General features: G+C 39.9%; 1 protein-coding gene across 1 annotated transcript; it reads left to right on the forward strand.

Annotated features, from left to right (window-relative positions):
• The first annotated feature begins 931 nt into the window (after positions 1-931).
• On the forward strand, positions 932-22,325 carry ZNF37A (zinc finger protein 37A). The gene is given in 8 exon segments (XM_010860137.1): positions 932-1,048; positions 13,839-13,864; positions 13,866-13,963; positions 14,447-14,521; positions 16,792-16,812; positions 19,725-19,866; positions 19,868-20,862; positions 20,865-22,325. Coding segments are annotated over 8 exon segments (1,587 nt in total). The 3' UTR covers positions 20,978-22,325.
• The last annotated feature ends 206 nt before the right edge of the window (positions 22,326-22,531 follow it).

Consider the following 22,531-nt stretch of genomic DNA (forward strand, 5'->3'; position numbering starts at 1 on the left):
TGACAAAGTAATGTCTCTGCTTTTGAATGTTTAGCCTGAGACTTTACAGCACTGGAGCCTTCAGGTTGTTGGGTAGGATCAGATCTTGGTGCCAGAATGGGGACCTAGATGAGTACTCACACCACAGTTCCCTGGGGCCTTCACTACTAGTATTCTTTCCCCCATGGTGAGCTACAGCCAATCCCCACCTTCCCAGGAGACCCTCCAAGACCACTAGGTAGGTCTAGCCCAGGTTCCTTTGGAAGTACTGCTTTGAGCTGGGTCACACTGCACAAGACCTTAACTGCACCTTCCAAGCATGTAGTCTATGTTTCCCCCAGCCCTGTGGAGCTCCTGCATGCCCAGTTGAAGCCCCACTGGGATTCAAGGCTACATGCTCTGGAGATCTTCCTCCCAATATCAAACCCTCATACTGTCTTGGAGGGCTGTTTTTAACGTGGGAATGTCTCTGTGTAGCCTGTGTGGGTTTTAACATTTTTTGGTCCAAGGGCTGTTTTTAGTTTGAATGTGTGCCACCTTGCTCTTCAGCTTATGCTTATCACCTTAAGAGCTGTGAGTGATGTTGTGGTGACCACAGCCTTACCTGGATATTGAGCGGAGCCTCTCCTTTGCTCTGTGGTGTCACTGCCCTCCCTAGCTGTTGGAGTACATCTGTTTTTCAGCTGTGTTTCTGATCTGCGGTGGTACTGGAGCACTCCCACTGGGGGAGAAGCCACTGAATATTCCTGTTGTGGAGCTATTCATCTGCAAGCACGCTCTGTTATGTCACCCACTGTCCATACTCACAGATTATACTGTTTCTGGCACTGCTCACAGCCTGACCTTAACTGTAGGTGTTCTAGCAGTTGGCTCTGGCTTCTCTCAGGCCAATTGTTTTCATCAGGTCACCAGCCTGGATTCACTGAGGTCAGGTCCCAGGATTGCAGTAATCATGCATCTGGACCCACTGTGTTATGGGGACAGCTCAGCCCGGCCCATCCCCCACGTGTTAGAGCCCCCAGAGCCCCCAGCTGCTATAGCTAGACCCATCTCATTTGCGAGAGCTGTTGTATATGTTTAGATGTTATGTAGGTGCCATGTCTACAAAGTTGGTTCGGGGGAGTAAATCGTTTGTTCATGCAGCCAGCCTGGAGGAGAGATTTCAGATCTTCTTCCTTAGCTGCACAGCCCCTGGGGTTCAGTTGTGGTTTTATCTTCCGTCTTCATGTGCACTACCTATCGGCGTCTCCTCCCAGGGTTATCCCAGAGCACATGAAGCCCTCGCAGGTGGGAAGGGATCAAGGGTGCGTGGGCCCTCCCAGGCAGGAGCGGGCAGAGGCAATGACTAACTGTGGCACACTTGCCCACCAAGTGGGAGGGGCCAGAGGTGGCAACCAGGGCCACACCAGCCCACTCCAGCAGGTGCCCCCCCTAGTGCCCATAGTGCAAGCAACCAGCATGTGGGGACAGAGGCTACAGTGGTGACTCCTCTCTCTGCGTGTCACTGAACAATTCTGCTTCACTTCTGTGGCAGCCCAGGCTTCTTCCGTGAGCATTCCCAGTTAAGGTGCTCCTCATGCCCATTCTCAGGCAGCCTCCTCGAAGGCAATACCAGTCCTCTTTCTGGGTCTGCTCTCCAAACACCCTGTTCAGCATCCAGCCCCCATCACACTGGCAGACACATGTCTCTGCCTGGAGCATGCAAAGCTGTGGCACAGACCACCTGTATAGATCTCACTCTGTCCTGCCTGCCACAAAAAGGTGCTACACTCTCCTCCAAACCCCTGAAGCCCCCCTTTTTATACCAACTGATCCCCCTACCCCCAGTGAGGGAGCTTCCTTGGGTGTGGGAACCTCCTCTCCTGCTTAGGGGCATAGGTCCCATCCATTGCCACTTTTCATTTTCTTTCTTTGGTCCTACCTGGTTACCTGAGGATTAATCTTGCCCTTACAGGTGTCTGAGGATCCCTGTTACTGTTCAGCAGGTGTTCTGGGAGAATTGTCCCACTTGTAGATGTATTCCTGATATATTTGTAGGGAGAAATGAACTCCGTGTCCTGCTCCACCATCTTGACTCCTATCTCTGTTTTAGCTTTTTGAGTAAAGTCTTTGTTTAGGAAGTTCAGTGTCTGGTCTTCCTCAAGAACCTTTCTGTCAGTTTACATTTTTCCTTTGATTGGGCCATACTTTTTTGTTTCTTTGTATGCTTTGTGATTTTGTTGTTGTTGAAAAGTAACATTGTAATTTTAGAAATTACTTTCTTGCTCTTTTCCAGATTTTTCTGTTTTTGATTGTTGAAGGCTATAGTTACCCATATGAATTTCAATCTGCTTTTGTTTTTGCAAGGTATTTCTTTTTTTATGTTTTATTTTATTTTTTAACTTTACAATATTGTATTGGTTTTGCCATATATCAAAATGAATCTGCCATAGGTATACATGTGTTCCCCATCCTGAACCCTCCTCCCTCCTCCCTCCCCATACCATCCCTCTGGGTCATCCCAGCGCACCAGCCCCAAGCATCCAGTATTGTGCATCGAACCTGGGCTGGCAACTCATTTCATATATGATATTATACATGTTTCAATGCCATTCTCCCAAGTCATCCCACCCTCTCCCTCTCCCTTAGAGTCCAAAAGACTGTTCTATACATCAGTGTCTCTTTTGCTGTCTCGTATACAGGGTTATTGTTACCATCTTTCTAAATTCCATATATATGCGTTAGTATACTGTATTGGTGTTTTTCTTTCTGGCTTACTTCACTCTGTATAATAGGCTCCAGTTTCATCCACCTCATTAGAACTGATTCAAATGTATTTTTTAATGGCTGAGTAATACTCCATTGTGTATATGTACCACAGCTTTCTTATCCATTCATCTGCTGATGGACATCTAGGTTGCTTCCATGTCCTGGCTATTATAAACAGTGCTGCGATGAACACTGGGGTACACGTGTCTCTTTATCGTCTGTGGTCACTGAATTTTCTGTTCTTTTAGCTTGTGTTCAGTTAGTGTTTTGACAGACTGTTCCTTGAAAGCTGGGAAGAAAAAAAAAACAACCAAAACCTCCCAAGCAACCACCTTTCCCAGTCTTTGCAAATTGACACAGAGCTAGAGTTATTCTTTAGGACTTAGCACGCCCATGTTCAGTTGCTCTAGCCTTCGTATCCTGCCAGAGTCCAGCTCCAGCAGCCAGGGAATCAACCTGAAGAGATGGGTGGTGTCGGCGAGTCATGATGCAGCCTCTCATTTTTCTTGGACTGCATAACTTTATTTCAAGCTTAAGATTCTTTTTATACTTTAACAAAAGCATTAGGTCAGAGTTTGACATTTTCAATTTGCCTTCACCCAGATTTATTGTCTCCATAAATCATTGTTGCCCTTCAAACAGAGTTTCTGCTCCAGTGGTTCTCTCAGAATAGTGTTTACTTTAACTCGTGATTACATTGTAACTCATGCTTAAGTCTGGGCTGCATACAAACCTCAGCATATTTCTTATCTTTCTAAGTCCTGTTTGCCCCTAGTATCTTAAGCTCACTATTTCTTAAAAAGGGCTTCTAGCTATTAATATCTCTAAAGTTCCTAATCTCTGTACACTATAGTAGAATATGCTAACATTACAACATTCCTTAAATCTTTAGCTTCTAACTATTTTAATTATTCCTAAGCCCTAAATTCAGCAAACTCCTTTGCCATAAACACTTTCCTCACAAATAGGCTTCAGATAGCAATCCCTCCCATGGCCTCAAGCTGCGGCCTATGTACTCATCCTGGAACACTCTTTTGTAAAAGTCCTTGAACAAATGTCAATGATTAACTTTATGAATTATTCTCTGAGCACAGCTGCAGAAGGCTTTGTGCCTTCTCATGCTCCTCTCAAGAATGATAAGCACCTTAATATTCTTTTCAGTCAACTCAGCCGAGGAGAGGAAAAAACAAGTCAGAATCACAAGGCCTAACTCCTTCATCCCGAGTCCGTGCCTGCGGGACAAAGAGAGGGAGTTGGGGCCATGCCTCCATTTTGTCAGTAATGCCTAACGTGGCTCTCGACAGTATCCTGCTTGCACTGCATGTAGAGATCAACTACAACATACAAGCTTAGGTCTTCTGAGGTCTTTCTTAGGAATGCAACCTATCCTGGGTATGTGTATGACTTTCTAAATTCCCTAGTGTACACAAGTATTTTTGGTTAATATCCCAAAAAAGAAACTCTATCCCCAACATTTTTCCCCAGGCTTTAGGTAACCTATTGTATGTCTGTAAGTAATCTTTTGCCCAGGTAGCTATGGGTTTTTCTTTGGTCTTAAAATGTTTTTGAACAATGCCTACTGGTTTTCTGCCTGGACTGAATTCTTTTTGATTTGCAATATTATGTTAATTTCAGACATATAACATAATTTGATATTTGTATATATTTCAAAACTATGAACAAGATGTGATTTTTCCAGCAGGTTTTACTCTCTCCCCCCGCCATCTCATGTTTTATAGAAATCATTTTAATGGTTTATTTACATGTTGAATATTAATACTTTTTCTATTCTTAAAAAATGGAATGCTAATAAGTTAGACTTGCTTGAAGTATTCAGGTTATTTTGTTGTTGCAATATCAAAAGTAATTTGTGAGAACAGTAGCTCTTGACCTGTAGAAGAGCTGTAATTGAAGAATGACCATGTGTGAGGCCCTGAAGGTACCATCCTTTTATTAGGTCATATAATTCCAGTGCTCTTTTTATGTCATTTTAGAGGCAATGAATGATAGTCAACAAAGGGTTATATGTGGAAGGTAGATGGAATGATTTATTCAATGGAACACTGAAAATGGTTGAGACTTTTTACCTGGGTTTGAGCCCACTGCAATAAATGACAGTGGACTTGTTTTGTCTTTTATTGCAGGTTTTATCATCTCGTTTTAGGTTGCCTGTTTCAGCACTTCTCTTTATATAAAATTCTTTGTTCATTGGTGGAACAGTGCCACTTCTCTTGTTTCAGGGCAGCTCAGCCTGAGTCCTCAGCCTGCAGCACTGTCCATGGTCATTATGGAGGGATGCTTTGGGTACATGTACTTCTCAAGATGTTGACAGTCTTATGCCACCTGTTCAGAAAACAGAACCACTTCCCTTCCATTTATAACCCCGATAACTGTCTTCTCTGGCTTTACTGGAAACTATTTAATGCTGATCTCTTATATTCTCACTTACCTCGTGTCATGTTTCTCTTTCTTGGATTCTGCTGTTTCGATAGTGTATACTCTGGAATAATTCTATAAAACAGGCTCAGGGATGTATGGTTTTTAATTTTATTATATACTTGTTTTTCTTTGTTGTATGAATGGCTTTTTGGCTGGCTATATAATTCTTGGCAGGAAAAAAAGAGTTACTGTCTTCAGAAAATTGTAAGCATCTCTCTCTCTTCCTTTCCTCTGTTACTGATTTCTGCTGAGGATGAATCAGGTATCAGTTTGATTCTCATTTCTTTGCAGTCAGTCATTACTTGTTTACTTTCATAGAAGTTTAAGGATTTTTAATTGTATTTCAGAAATTTCATCAGGTGGAGCTACATACACATTTTTATTTTTTTCCAGAAACCATCCTTTGTATTCAGTGGGTCTTTTAAATCTGAAGATGCATCTATCTCTTTGGGCATATGTGCTGTTATTTCTTTTCTTCTTTCCTTTATCCTATGTGGTCTGTCCTAGGATTTCTTTTAGAGTGGTATTTATCTCTGAATTCATTCACATTTTATAAACTCATTATTTTCTGATTTTTATTTTGAGAGACAATTTTGTATTCTTTGTCAAGTTCGTTTTCTAGTAGCCTTTTGAGAGCATTTATCTTATGTTTCCACAGTTTAAGCAAATATGAACATTTCCAAGTACTCTCTTTTCTCTCTGATGGATTCTTACAAACAACTGTTCTCACTTTATGTGGAAGCAATATTCTTTTGAATATCTTTTCATATCCTTTTTTTGGCCATGCCACATAGTTTGTGGGATAGTAGTTCCCTAACCAGGGATTGAACTCATCCACGGCAGTGAAAGCACTGAGTCCTAACCCCTGGATCACCAGAGAAGTCCCTCTTTGAGGATTTTGTTTAGAATATTTCACTGCTGCTGCTGCTGCTAAGTCGCTTCAGTCGTGTCTGACTCTGTGCAACCCCATAGACGGCAGCCCACCAGGCTCCCCCATCCCTGGGATTCTCCAGGCAAGAACACTGGAGTGGGTTGCAATTTCCTTCTCCAATGCGTGAAAGTGAAGTCGCTCAGTCGTGTCTGACTCTTCGCGACCTCATGGACTGCAGCCCACCAGGCTCCTCCGCCCATGGGATTTTCCAGGCAAGAATACTGGAGTGGGTTGTCATTTCCTTCTCCAATGCATGAAAGTGAAAAGTGAAAGTGAAGTCGCTCACTCGTGTCCGACTCTTCGCGACCCCATGGACTGCAGCCTACCAAGCTCCTCTGCCCCATGGGATTTTCCATGCAAGAGTACTGGAGTGGGATGCCATTGCCTTCTCTGAGAATATTTCACTACTTACCCTTATTTTTGTACTTCCCCCCTCCCTTACTCTTTAATCATTCTGTTCATTCTGATGGCTTACTTTTAACGCTTTGGTTCTCCCTACTTGTTTGATGTCATCATTTTCTTTTCATATTTCTCTATGAAGATCTAGTTGGATTAGCTTCGGTAACTATGGCAAAGTAAATGGATAGTTAAGGATGTAGATGTGGATGTTTCTTACCACAAGGTTCTGTAGGTAATGGCTAGGGATAGACACAGAGGACTTTCCTTCAGGCCAGGCAGGCAAGCAAGAGGTCCCCCTTCAGTTCCTGAAATGGAGGGTGATATGTCCTAGAATCAGAGCACTAAGGTCTGTTGGTTTGTTCTTTTTAATGACTCTGTTTCTGTCTGGTTATATCTGTTCATATATTTGTTTGGATTCAAGATACAAGTGAAATCATACATTATTTGTCTTTCTCTGTATTGTTTATTTCACTTGGCACCCACTTGGTACATCCATGTTCTTCTCTCATTTGTTTCACTTAGCATGGTACTCTCTAGGTACATCCATGTTACCACTCTAATGACAGAGAGTGAAGAGGAACTCAGGAGCCTCTCAGTAAGGGTGGTAAAGGAGAGTTAAAAAGCTGGCTTGAAACTCAACATTCAAAAAACTAAGATCATGGCATCCAGTCCCATCACCTCATGGCAAATAGAAGAGGAAAAGGTGGAAACAGTAACAGATTTTATTTTCTTGGGCTCCAAAATCACTATCAGTTCAGTTCAGTTCAGTCACTCAGTCGTGTCCGACTCTTTGCGACCCCATGAATCGCAGCACGCCAGGCCTCCCTGTCCATCACTGTCTCCCGGAGTTCACTCAGACTCACTATGGACAGTGACTATAACCACAAAAATAAAAAACTGTGTACTTCTTGGAAGGAAAGCTATGATAAACCTAGACAGCATATTAAAAAGCAGAGATATCACTTTGCTGACAAAAATCCATACAGTCAAAGCTATGGTTTTTCCAGTGGTAATATATGGATGTGAGATGTGGGCCATAAAGAAGGGTGAGGGATGAAGAATTGATGCTTTTGAATTGTGGTGCTGGAGACTCTTGAGAGTCCCTTGGACTGCAAGGAGATCAAACCAGTCAATCCTGAAGGAAATCAACTCTGAATATTAACTGGAATAAGCTGAAGCTCCAATACTTTGGCTACCTGATGCAAATCCCCGACTCACTGAAAAAAGACCCTGATGCTGGGAAAGATTGAAGGCAAGGTGGGGGTGGGAGCACAGGGTGATATGGTTGAATGGCATCACCGACTCAATGGACATGAATTTGAGCAAACTCCAGGAGATAGTGTAGGACAGGGGAGCCTGGCGTGCTGCAGTCCACAGGGTCAGAAAGAGTCAGACATGACTTAGCAACTGAACCACAACATTATGGAGGACTGAAGTTTGAAGAGTTTTATTTCTTAGTTAGCTTTGGGCGGAATTGTCCATATTGTCCATATATGCTCATCCCTTGGTATCTGCTGGGGGTTGGTTCTAGATACCTCCCAAAGATACCAAATCTGAGAAAGCCCAGAGATAAATCCACGCACATATGGACACCTTATCTTTGACAAAGGAGGCAAGAATATACAATGGATTAAAGACAATCTCTTTAACAAGTGGTGCTGGGAAAACTGGTCAATCACTTGTAAAAGAATGAAACTAGAACACTTTCTAACACCATACACAAAAATAAACTCAAAATGGATTAAAGATCTAAACGTAAGACCAGAAACCATAAAACTCCTAGAGGAGAACACAGGCAAAACACTCTCTGACATACATCACAGCAGGATCCTCTATGACCCACCTCCCAGAATAGCGGAAATAAAAGCAAAAATAAACAAATGGGACCTAATTAACCTTAAAAGCTTCTGCACATCAAAGGAAACTATCAGCAAGGTGAAAAGACAGCCTTCAGAATGGGAGAAAATAATAGCAAATGAAGCAACTGACAAACAACTAATCTCAAAAATATACAAGCAACTCCTACAGCTCAACTCCAGAAAAATAAATGACCCAATCAAAAAATGGGCCAAAGAACTAAGTAGACATTTCTCCAAAGAAGACATACAGATGGCTAACAAACACATGAAAAGATGCTCAGCATCACTCATTATCAGAGAAATGCAAATCAAGACCACTATGAGGTACCATTTCACACCAGTCAGAATGGCTGCGATCCAAAAGTCTACAAATAATAAATGTTGGAGAGGGTGTGGAGAAAAGGGAACCCTCTTACACTGTTGGTGGGAATGCAAACTAGTACAGCCACTATGGAGAACAGTGTGGAGATTCCTTAAAAAACTGGAAATAGAACTGCCTTATGATCCAGCAATCCCACTGCTGGGCATACACACTGAGGAAACCAGAAGGGAAAGAGACACGTGTACCCCAATGTTCATCACAGCACTGTTTATAATAGCCAGGACATGGAAGCAACCTAGATGCCCATCAGCAGATGAATGGATAAGAAAGCTGTGGTACATATACACAATGGAGTATTATTCAGCCATTAAAAAGAATTCATTTGAATCAGTTCTAATGAGGTGGATGAAACTGGAGCCTATTATACAGAGTGAAGTAAGCCAGAAGGAAAAACATAAATACAGTATACTAATGCATATATATGGAATTTAGAAAGATGATAACAATAACCCTGTGTACAAGACAGCAAAAGAGACACTGATGTATGGAACAATCTTATGGACTCTGTGGGAGAGGGAGAGGGTGGGAAGATTTGGGAGAATGGCATTGAAACATGTAAAATATCACGTATGAAACGAGATGCCAGTCCAGGTTCAATGCACGATACTGGATGCTTGGGGCTAGTGCACGGGGACGACCCAGAGGGACGGTATGGGGAGGGAGGAGGGAGGAGGGTTCAGGATGGGGAGCACATGTATACCTGTGATGGATTCATTTTGATATTTGGCAAAACTAATACAATTATGTAAAGTTTAAAAATAAAATTAAATTTTAAAAAAAAAGATACCAAATCTGCAGATGCACAAGTTCCACACATAAAATAGTGTAATATTTGCATATAACCTACTCACATCATGCCATGTACTTTTAAATTTTTCCCAGTTTTACTGAGATGTGATTGACATATAGCACCTACGTTTAAGGTGTACAATATAATGATTTGACTTACATCATGAAATGATTACCACAGTAAGCTGAGTGAATATCCATCGTCTCATGGATACAACACTAAAGGAATAGAAAAAAAAAAATTTTTCCTTTTGATGAGAACTCAGGATTGTCTGCTCTCAACTTTCATTTAATAACATGTAGCAGTGTAAATTATCTTTATTAGCTGTACTTAATCCATAGTACTTATTTATAACTGAAAGTTTTTACATTTTATCTACCTTCATCTAATTCCTCCCTCCCCAACCGCTGCCACTTGGTAGCCAGGAATTGTTTTATGTTTCTACTGGCCATCTGTATGTTTTCTTTAGAAAAATGTCTGTTCAAGTCCCTGCCCATTTTTAACTGTTTTTTTTTTTTATGTCAAGCTGTATGAGCTCTTTATATACACTGGATATTAACCCCTTATTGTATATTTATTTACAAATGTCTTTTCCCATTCATTAGGCCGCCTTTTCATTTTGTTGATAGTTTTCTTCAATGTACAAATGCTTTTTAGTCTCATCTAGTCCCTACCTGGTAGTTTTTGGTTTTGTTTCCCTTATTTAAGTAGAATGTCCAAAACATTGCTAAAGTATTAGTCGCTCAATTGTGTCCGACTTTTTGCGACCCCATGGACTGTAGCCCACCAGGCTCCTCTGTCCATGGGATTCTCTAGGCAAAAATACTGGAGTGGGTTGCCATTTCTTCCTCCAGGGGACCTTCCCAACGGTACATAAAGGAGACTTCATTAATGTGCATTAGAGGATAGCCCAGGTTAACTGTCATAGAAAACTGTCTCTTGAGCCTTTAAATTCTATACCAATTCTACACCTCTGGTTGGCCGACTGTTTCTTTATTTAGATTTTAAGGTGAATGACCTGGGGCTATTTGTTTCCATCAACCTGACTGCGAATCTAAAGGCGCAGTTGAAATGTCTATTTTTCTTGCCATCCTCAGAAGAGATTGCTGCAGATCTACTCTATGATTCTCATTCTTTTCAGCTTACAATACAAATAGCTTATTATATTTTGCAACCTATGTCTTATAACAAAGCAGTGCTGAAAAATTAAATAGAAGAATATTCAGTTGCCATGTAGGCTACGAAAATGATTTGCTGGTGGTGATTTTTAAGCTTGATTCTAAATAGATTTATGAAGAATGACACTTGGAAGACGTGGTTCAAATTTTGCTATTTAAGGTATCTTGAAATTATAGGCTCATTCTCCCTAAAATTTCAAAAAGCATAGAGCTGAGGCTCTTAAGGGTATAGCAGTGATAACAGCTTTCATAGTCATTTCTGAAAAGCAACACCTCATAGTTTTCTGTCTCCAGTGGTTCTCTAATATACTTGTAGAAGGAAGGCAACAGAAAACCAAGAATAAAAATAGCTAAGCTCTCCAAAATTGGGCTTCCTGCTTACTTTCCCTGTTCAAAGAAAAGAGGAGACACCATCTTGCAATAGAGGCTTCATAGACAACTGGGCTTCTCCAGTGAGAGTCAACATTTGATGCCCCGTATCTCTTGGTTCTTCTTGTTGCCGATGGTCAGCCTGGCGATGGTGCTAAGACTAATGTTAAAGAGAAGGTAGTGCCCATAGGTCTTAGGGGGTCAGGGGTTATTAGCTTTTTGTTTTTGGACATGGCTTGTGGAATCTTAGTTCCCTGACCAGGGTTTGAACCCAGGCCCCCTGCCATGGAAGCACAGAGTCCTAACCACAGGACTACCAAGGAAGTTCCCTGCCTATGTTTTCTAGAAGTTTTATGGTTTCAGGCCTTACATTTAAGTCTTTAATCCATTTTGAGTTTTACTTTTTATGGTGTGAGCATGTAATCCAGTTTTCCCAGCATGATTTATTGAAGCTGTCATTCCCCCATTATATATTCTTGCCTCCTTTGTGATAGATCCTCTCATATACTTTTAAATTGTCTCTAGATTACTTATAATGCCAAATATGATGTAAATACTATTTAAATAGTATGTAGTTGTAAATAGTTCCTGGTGTGTGACAAATTCAGTTTTGCCTTTTGGAACTTTCTAGTTTTTTCCCCCAAATATTCTCAGTTCGTGGTTGGTTTAATCTGTGGATGTGGACCCTGTACATATGGAGGGCCAACTATATAGAGAGAGCTTTAAGTGTCCAACTTCATAGAATGGCTGCTTTTCAACTTTGGTCTTCACTAACTGCTGGATCTCCACAGAGTAAGGGGGACACTAAAATGCCCTAGCAGTCAACTGTCAGTTATTTTGCCATTCGTCTCACCACCTATGCTGACCCTTAGCCCTGGTTGGAGGGCTTAGAGCTTGGTGGTCACTGGCTGTGGTCGGAAGCTTCCACGTCTGTGCTTATATAAATTGTAGGTACCATGCTTGTAGTTTCTCTCTGTCTAATACTATCTGCTTATATAATCTAGAAGTTGAATAAAATTGTCTTCCAGTACATTCTGTTATTTGCACATTTATTTTTATTGTTTCTTCTACTTATATTGCTGGAGGCATCAGCGGCTTCAGAAGTAGATGTGTTTTAAGTCTGCCATCTTTAATTGGAAGTGTCAGTTATTTGTGAAACTGTGCTACTTGTGAAACTGTTACTTATTATTTCCTATTCTCCTGTCATTTGGTTCTTTTCTTACATTTCAAAAAATTTCTTCTTGGCTTTCATAGCCTATTTTTCTTTTTTCTATCAGCCACTCAAATATTGGTATTCCTTCATATTCTGTGCTGGCATTTCTTTCTTTCTTATCTCCTCTGTGACCATCTGATTCACTCTGGTGACCCCAGTGACATGGAGTTGCTATTTTCACCCAAGTTTTTTTTAATACTAGAGCTCTCTCATCTTTTCCAGAATCATCTATCCAAACTTCCAGTTGATATTCCACTTTTTTGTTGTGTTTATTTGGTGTACTCTATGTCTGTTTCATTTCACTGTATGTCTACCCTGCTCTTCCTTTTGTTTCCCCAGACTTGACAAGAGGCTTCCAGAACCTCTAACATAGATCATGCCGACCCTCTGAGAGTAACTCTTCCTCTCTCCCTCTGTTCACCAAGCTGTCTGTTTAGCCTCTCTGCTGCTGCTGCCTCCTTACTATAGGCGATCCAGCTCCAACAGTGCCTCCAGTGCAGTCTCCACCCTACTTTGGGATCACTGCTTCCTCAGCAACAGTTAGTTTAAGTGGTACTGAATTGTGTGTTCCATTTCACCATTGGCTTCCTGCTATTCACAGCAATGACCTGGGGTGAGTAGAGGTAGGGGAGAGAGGGAGGCTGTGCCCCAAGGGAGTGTGCAAGATAACTGTGTGTATGTCACATACTGTCTATTCTTTAGGACACAGGAAGAAAGTACTAGCTTGTTTGTTTAGATTTTTATCTGAAAAGTAAGAACAGAATTAAGTTCTTGTATGTGAATTGATAATATTTAATTTATAGAGAAATAAAACTAGCGGTTGCTCAAGAATTTTATGGATTAGGTTGAGTGATGAAATATCTGGAGATCACTAACAGAATTTAAGCCAAATATAGTCCCTGGTTTCCTTCCCCCAAACCCTCTCCCCCTGCTTCTACAGCCTTCATCTCATCACAGCTTCAGACTTGCTCTTCTGTCCTGCTGTGCAGTCCATTGGCTTGCTACACATTTTCTTTTCCAGCAGTTTTGCCATATATTTGCAAAGAAACTGCTATTTCTATATAAGCACTGAAAGTGTTATCTGCTTAGTGAAATCCAGGGTGCTGACACTCTCACATGGACTTGCATAGCATCTCTTTATGATCTCTGTCTGCATTGCATGTATTTGTGATATGAATCCTTTAAGTTATATGGTAGGTATGTCTTGATATGTTTCCTTATGAGAATAAGTTGAGACCAGGAAGACTAAATTATTCAACTTGGAATTCTCAAAAACTAGGACAATTTCAGTCATATAAAGGCATGAGGATATTTTTCCATTAAGTAATACACCAATTTGCCAACGGTATCTCTACTGTGGTTTCTTTTGTTTAATCACAAAGTGTAATACTATACACATTTTAACTCCAAAGTGTAAGCTACAAAGTAAAGATCCTTTGTTAACATTTTTACAGGAAAATGGTAAGAATTAGTCTTTAAATTCTTTTTCTTCCCCCACATCAATCACCTGATTCTCACTCCTGGAGATTGAGCCAAAGTGTGGTTTTCTAGGGATTATTGTCATTCAGGGATGTGACTGGGTTTCACTCAGGAGGAGTGGCAACACCTGGATCCAGCTCAGAGGATGCTGTATAGGGATGTGATGCTAGAGAACTACAGCCACCGCATCTCAGTGGGTAGGTAGCACTTGTTTCCCACGTAGACTCCCAGTGTACATGTCCTTTCTTACTTATAGAAACTTGTGGGATTTTTGTAGACTAAAATAATACTTAGGTTTGGGATTTAGAGACCAAGGTCAGTTTATCCCTTTTGAGTACCAGAAACAATGTGTTGTCCTCTGCCCACGCCAAGTCATATCCAACTCTTTGTGACCCCATGGACAATAGTCCCCCAGGCTCTGTCCATGGAATTCTCCAGTTAAGAACACTGGAATGGGTTGCCATTCCCTTCTCCAGGGGATCATCCCAACCCAGGAATCAAACCCGGATCTCCCACATTGCAGGTTGATTCTTTACTTTCTGAGCCACCAGGGGAGCCACCTCTGCCCCATAATAGGATTAAATGAGCCTTCTTTAATTGTATATTCTTTGAAGTACACTGTCATGTTCCTTCAAAGGCCCTGTCCAATTTATTTCAAGTCATATAATCCTCATTAACAGGGTACTGTATCCCTAAGCCAGAAGTGATCCTCAAATTGGAGCAAGGATAGGAGCCATGGATATTGGAGGAAGAGTGCTCAGGTCAGAGTGTCCCACGTGGGAGAGTCAGTGGGAGTATAAGCCCCGTGCTGTTTAGGAGAAAATAAGATCACAAAGGGTTAGTTCAGAGATTAAGACTGTTGAAAGGGTCTTCAGGAATCATGTTTTTGTGGCTTTGGACCTTTGGAATGCACATTAACATGGCTCAAGTATTCAGTGTCATTGAATCATGCATATCTTCCCAGTGTCAAAATGGTGGTATCTTTTAAGGTATAAATTATATATTGAGTTAAATGCAAATGTTTAAGCATTCAAGTAAATAAAATAGTCTATACAGAGACACCCATATGTCAATCATGATGAACATATGGAACAATTTTTTAATCACCCCAGAAGGCCCCCTGGTGTTGTCTTCCCAGTAACATTGTTCCCCCTTCTATTAGCATAGATCAAGTTTGCCTGTTTTTAACTTCAGATAATTGTAGTCATACAGTATGTACTATATGTAAATCTACGTGCACTATGTATATATTATATAATGTGTCTGCCTTCTTTGGATCAGCACTGTGTGTGTCATTCATGCCGTGTATCAGTAATTTATTGCTTTGCAGTGTTCCGTTGTGACTATCCCAGAACTTGTCCCTCCATTCTGTTACTGAAACATAGTTGGGGTACATATTTGAAACATACTTGTTTTAAAAGATTTATTTTGAATTTTTCAGTATTTGAAAAATAGTACTACACTTTTTAACTAGTTGATTTACAGTATTAGTTTCAGGTGAACAACATAGTAATTCAATATTTTTGCAAATTATACTCCATTATAAGTTATTACAAGACAATGCATACAATTCTCTGTGCTATACAGTATATCCTTGTTGCTTATCTGTTTTATACATAACAGTTTGTATCTCTTAAACCAAACCCCTAATTTGTCCCTCCACCCTTCAGTCTCCCCTTAAGCAACTGTAAGTTTGTTTCCTGTTTTGCATATACACTTATTTTCATAAGATGAGTCAAGAGAACATTGTTTCATGATGATTTTTACAATAAATTCTTTGGTGTTTGGAAAATTTCACCACTGAAACCATTTGGGTCTGAAGTTGTGGAGATTTTCAGAGTGTTAAATTGTAGATATTTATTTTTGTCAATATCATAAATACAGTACATATAGTTTCTGGAACAGAATAATGATGAATTATATTTTCTTAATATGAACTACTAACTGTGTGGTCTGATGTACCTACTCTCTTGGTGCAATGAGAGAAAAGCCAGGAGTCCTACTAAAGTTGGTATTGCAGGTGAAGAACACTGACAATGAATCTGAGCAATGTTCTGTAGAAGGGACAGGTAGCGCTCCCTCTCCTAAGAGACGAGAGAGAAGATTTGGAGATCTTTCTCTTAACTTTTTGGTAGACAAATTTCTTCAGGGAAAAAGAAGAAAAAAAAGAACACTTTGTCTCCAGCCTTATACCCAAGATTGCATCAGGGTCCCAGGTTTCAGCACCCCCACTGAAATGGAAATCTCTCTAGCATTCTATCCATATGTAATAAATTACTCTCCAAAATTTAGGTTCCAAATTTTGTTAATATTCGCTCACAAAGTTCTAACTGCAGCAAAGTAAAACTATATTTTGTAGAATCCCACAGTGCCACTCATTTTACTTCTCCATAGGTGACTTCAGTCCAATTTTTCTATATAATGAGCCATTTCTCATTTTGTTTTAGCCTTTAAAATGAAGGTTTTACCTGGCCTAGCTGTACCCAGGTGAAGCAGGATACATTAGTATTTTGTCCACATTGTGCCTTGAACTGCAATGAAGTCAGTGCCACATTTTGCTATACATACAATTCTGGCCAAATGAAGCTGGTTTAAATGCCTTCTAGGCTGAGGCAGGGTCATGAATCTCTTCAGCTAAATTCAAGAACAAATTTCACACCTCTTTCTAATGGAGTAACCACACTATAGGAAAACTGCTTACAGACTGCATGTCTGAGGTTTCTTTCAGTATCAGGGGCTTGCACAAATATTTGAACATTCTGATAACTATCCCTGTTATCAGAGGGCTCACACTTAAAGGACAAATTAATGCCAGATTTTCACACACATAAACATAATCCCAGATTATGCTTGTCTTTTTTTTTTTTTTTTTACAAGTTGTCTGGTAGATTCCAAGTGATCCACCCAAAAGCAGGTGCATTAGGCTAGAGACCCATTATCAGCTTCTAATGGGTCAGGCAACAGATTTCAATGGGAACTCATTAGAAAACTCGATTACTTTTCCAAAAGGCATCTCCCAAAGTAGCTCCATCTGAAGACCACCTTGGTCATGTGGTCTCCTTTGTATACTACCTTCCCTGACAACCTAAGCCTTTTAATGCCCCCAAAGGCAAAAATTATCCATCACGGGAACTTGTTCTGTCTCCGGTAGTGTAAGATTCTAGGCATGAACACTAAATTTTCACCCACAAAAACTTCTTTCCCTGATTGAGATGACTTTCTCTAGGGTTTAGGACAAACTAATTTATACCATATAGTCTGATGCAGTATCCACAAAACAACACAAAGCTGTTTTTAAAAATTACCCTTTTGAGTGATGTCACTATGGTTATAGTTGAGATATTTGTTTTGTTATTTGCCTTCAATCTACAAGCAGTAAAATCTGTAAACCACCAAATTCCTCTGCCCAACACAACAGGACACCAGAGAGTCCCATACACCTATACATCTAAAGGTGGGTGGGCTGGAACACACAGAGAAGACAGAACTAGGGGAACAGTGAGGAGTGGATGACAGTAGATGAAAAAGCAATTTATGGGGTTAAACAGCTGGGCTTACCTGGAGAAATGTATATTCATTCAATGTTTGTAAAATGATGGCTAAAAAACTATCTCAATGATACTTAAACCCTTCAGAACCAACAAAAATTATTTTCCGAAGTATACAAACATCTCACACAACTCAACAAAAAATTGGCTGAATAGCTAAATAGATCTCTCTCCAAAGAATATATCCAGATGGCCAATAGGCACATGAAAAGATGCTCAACATTGCTCATTATTAGGGAAATACAAATCAAAACTACAATGAGGTGTTACCTCACACCAAAGAATGGCTACCATCAAAAAGTCTACAAACAATAAATGCTGGAGAGGGAGTGGAGAAAAGGGAACCCTCCTACACTGCTGGTGCAACTATACATTGATACAGCCCCTATGGGGAACAGTATGGACGTTCCTTAAAAAATAAAACTACCCTATGATCCAGCAATCCCACTCCTGAGCATGTATTCAGAGAAAACTGTAATTCAAAAAGAAACAGGTACCCCAGTGTTCACTGCAGCAATATTTATAATAGTCAAGACATGGAAGCAACCTGAATGTCCATCAACAGAGAAATGGATGAAGATGTGATACATATATACAATGAAATATTCAGTTCAGTTCAGTTGCTCAGTTGTGTCCGACTCTTTGGGACCCCATGAATCGAAGCACGCCAGGCCTCCCTGTCCATCACCAACTCCTGGAGTTCACTCAAACTCACGTCCATCGAGTCAGTGGTGCCATCCAGCCATCTCCTCTGTCATCCCCTTTTCCTCCTGCCCCCAATCCCTCCCAGCATCAGAGTCGTTTCCAATGAGTCAGCTCCTCACATGAGGTGGCCAAAGATTACTCAGCCATAAAAAAGAAGGGAAATAACCACTTTTAGGAATATGGATGGACCTAGATATTATCATGGCACCCCACTCCAGTACTCTTGCCTGGAAAATCCCATGGATGGAGGACCCTGGTAGGCTGCAGTCCATGGGGTCGCTAAGAGTCAGACACGACTGAGCGACTTCACTTTCACTTTTCACTTTCACGCATTGGAGAAGGAAATGGCAACCCACTCCAGTGTTCTTGCCTGGAGAATCCCAGGACAGGGGAGCCTGGTGGGCTGCCGTCTATGGGGTCGCACAGAGTCGGACACGACTGAAGCGAATTAGCAGCAGCAGATATTATCATATTAAGTAAGTCAGGAAGACAAACACCATATGATACCACTTTTGTTCAGAATCTAAAATACAACACCAACAAGCTTATCTATGAAACAGACGCAGAGAACATACTTGTGACTGCCAAAGGCTAGAGGGATAGGGAAGGGATGCATTGGAAGTTTTGACTTAGCATATAGAAACTGTTATATGTAGAATAAATAACAAGGTCCTATATTCAGTATGCTGTAATAAACTACAATGGAAATGAAGATGAAAAAGAATATGTATAACTGAGTCACTTTCCTGTATACCAGAAACTAACACAGCACTGTAAATCAGCTGTATTACAATAAAGTAAAATTATAAATGAGTTTTCACTTAGGACATTAAACTCAAGAATATAGAGAATTATTGGAGAAGAAAATGGCAACCCACTCCAGTAACCTTGCCAGGAGAATTCCATGGACAGAGGAGCCTGGCAGGCTACAGTCAGGGGGTTGCAAAAAGTCAGGCATGACTGAGTAACTATCACTCACTCATATAGGATTATAGATAGCAGAGGAGTAAAAACAGGTACACATAACCAAAAAAATCGTAAGGTTAAAGATAATGAAATTTTAGGACCAGGTTTAGAATTTTATCGTTTTCATGGTATACAGAGATGTTGAAACATGTATGTGAAAGCAGGATTGAGATTTATTTGGGGGAAAAGCCAGAAGGGATTGAAACAGGGTTTGATGGTCAGGAGAGGTCCCCTGATGAGTAACTCTGATGTATTATAATAAAGAGAACATAACAATCCCCCAGTGGAGGAAATGGCAACCTGCTCCAGTATTCTTGCAGAAAATTCCATGGACAGAGGAGCCTGGTGGGCTATAGTCCATGGGGTTGCAAAAAGTTTTTCACGACTGAGCGTGCACATGAGCACACACACACTAACTAGAATAGAGCTGTGAGTCTGATCCTGTGGCAAGAGTGGTTCACTGACGTGCTCTTTTGTTGCATATTTTTATTCATCATGAATCAGAGCTAGAAACAGAATTGCATGGGTTTTAGTACTGTTCCTTTATGAATTAGTGCTTTTAGAATATGGACTTGTTGCTCCTGGGTAGAATTGAAAAAGAGATGAAATTGGATGTATACACTGTTGTCATACTCTAGGCATGAAGAGATTAGGACCTAAAATGACCAACTACCCCAAACCTAATACTGTTTCCTCTAAATATCCTTGTGAACTAATCTTTCTTGTCCCTCTATTTCAGAATTAATTAACAACAGCAGAAAGAAGTTTGACTTTAACAAAGGTAGAAAATGGTCCCATGATGACAAGCATGAAAGAATTCATTATGGAGAGAAGTCTTATGAATATAATAAAAATGAGAATGGCCTCTGTCTTAATGAAGACTGTTCAGCATCAAAAAATTCAAATTTTGGAGCAACCTTTTGAATACAATGAATGTAGGAAAGCTTTCCATGTGAATTCACTCTTTGTTAAACTTAAGAAACCTTACACAGGACAAAACACCTGTGAATACACTGAATACAGAAAAACCTGTGATATTTCACCTCTCATTGCTCAAAGAACACATCCAAAAGAGAATCACTATGAATTTAATGAATGTGGAGAAAATTTCTTTGAGGACTCCATTCTCTTTGAACATAGTGTTGACCCTTCAAGCCAAAAGGCAGACCTGACTCCAATTCAGACGACCCACTCAATTGACAATATAATTAAATATAATGAATGTGGAACCATAGTCTTTGGTGCACAACAGAGCATACACACAGGAGAAAAACCCTATGAATGTGGAAAAACATTCAAGCAGAAATCAGCCCACACAAAACATCAGAGAACCCACACAGGGGAGAAATCCTATGAATGTCATGAATGTGGGAAAAGTTTCTACAAGAATTCAGATCTCATTAAACATCAGAGAATTCATACAGGGGAGAAACCTTATGAATGTCAAGAATGTGGAAAATCCTTCAGTGAAAAGTCAACCCTCACCCAACACCATAGAACACACACAGGGGAGAAACCATATCAATGTCATGAATGTCAGAAGGCCTTCTCATTTAAGTCAGTCCTTACTGTACATCAGAAGACACACACAGGGGAGAAGCCCTATGAATGTTATGAATGTGAGAAGGCCTTCCTAAGAAAATCAGACCTAATTAAACATCAAAGAACTCACACAGAAGAAAAACCTTACGAATGTAGTGAATGTGGGAAATCTTTCTCTGAGAAGTCAACTCTCACTAAACATTTGAGAACTCATACAGGTGAGAAGCCCTATGAATACACTGAATGTGGAAAAAATTTCCGTCAGCAGTCAGCTCTAATTGTTTATCAGAGAACTCATGTAAGACAGAAACCTTATGAATGTAATGAATGTGGAAAATATTCTGTGAAAAGTCAAAACTCATTGCATATCACAGAACACACACAGGGGAGAAACCCTATGAATGTAAATATAGACCTGTATATATGCCATCTACAAGAGACCCTCTGTAGACCTAGGGACACATACAGATTGAAAGAGGATTTAAAAAGATATTCCATTTAAACCTGAATCAAAAAGAAAGCAGGCATAGCAATACTCATATCAGATGGAACAGACTTTAAAGAATGTTATAAGTAAATACATTACACAGTGATCAAGGGAGCAATCCAAGAAAGATACAACAATTAGGAGCATCTCAATACATAAAGTAAATGCTAACAGCCATAAAAGGGGAAATTGGCAGTAACGCAGTAGTGGGAGACTTTAACACCCCACTTACACCAATGGACAGATCATCCAGACAAAATAATACAGTTTTAACTGACACAACAGACCAGATAGATTTAATTTATATTACACAATACACCACTTGAAAGTGGCAGAATACACTTTCTTCTCAAGTGCACATGAAACATTCTCCAGAATAAAATCACATCTTCTGTCCCAAATCAAGCCCCAGAAAATTTAAGAAAATTGAAATTTTATCAAGCAGTTTTTCCGACCACAATGCTATGGGATTAGAAATCAAGTTACAGGAAAACTAAAAAAACACAAACATGGAGGCTGAACACTGCATTGCTAAATAACCAAGAGATTACCAAAGAAATCAAAGAGGAAATAAAAAATACACAAATTACAATAAAAACTCGATGATACAAAACCTAAGTGATGGAGCAAAAAAAGTTCTAAGACAGAAGTTTATAATAATTCCATCTCATGTCAAGAAACAAAAATCTCAATCTAACTTCACACCTAGAGCAACTAGAGAAGAGCAAAACCCAAAGTCAGTAGAAGGAAAGAAAGTTCATAGCAGAAATGAAACAGAAATGAAGAAAACAATAGCAAAGAACAATAAAAGTTGAATATTTGAGAAGACAAAACTGATAAACCTTTAGCCATACTGATCTAGGGGAAAAAAAAAAAAGGAAGGGGAGGATTCAAATCAAGAAAATCAGAAATGAAAAAGGATTAATAACTACTGACACTGCAAAAATGCAAAGGATCATAAGAGACTATTACAAGCAACTATATGCCAATAAAATCAACAATCTGGACGAAATGGACAAATTCTTGGAAAGGTATAACCTTTTATGACTGAACCAGGTTAGGATTTTCCCAGATTGGGAAACAGACCAATCACAAGTAATGAAATTGAAAGTATAGTTTAAAAGTCTTCCAACACACAAAAGTCCAGGAAAAGATGGTTTCACAGGCAAATTCTAGCAAACATTTAGAGAAGAGTTAATACTTATTCACAAAGTCTTTCTGAAAATTGCAGAGGGAGGCACATTACCAAATTCATTCTACAAGGCTGACATCACTCTGATACCAAAATCAGGCAAAAAAAAAAACACAAAAAAAAGAAAATGACATCAATGACACTGATGAACAGATATAAAAATATCACTGATTAACACAGATAAAAAATTATTCAGCAAAATATTGGCAAACAGAATCCAACAACACATTCAAAGGATCACACACCATGATCAAGTGGGATTTATCTCAGGATTGCAAGAACTTGTCACAAAACACACAAATCAATGTGCTACACTGTATTAAAA

This window comes from Bison bison, unplaced genomic scaffold (assembly GCF_000754665.1).
Source record: "Bison bison bison isolate TAMUID 2011002044 unplaced genomic scaffold, Bison_UMD1.0 scf7180017864462, whole genome shotgun sequence".
NCBI lineage: Eukaryota > Metazoa > Chordata > Mammalia > Artiodactyla > Bovidae > Bison > Bison bison.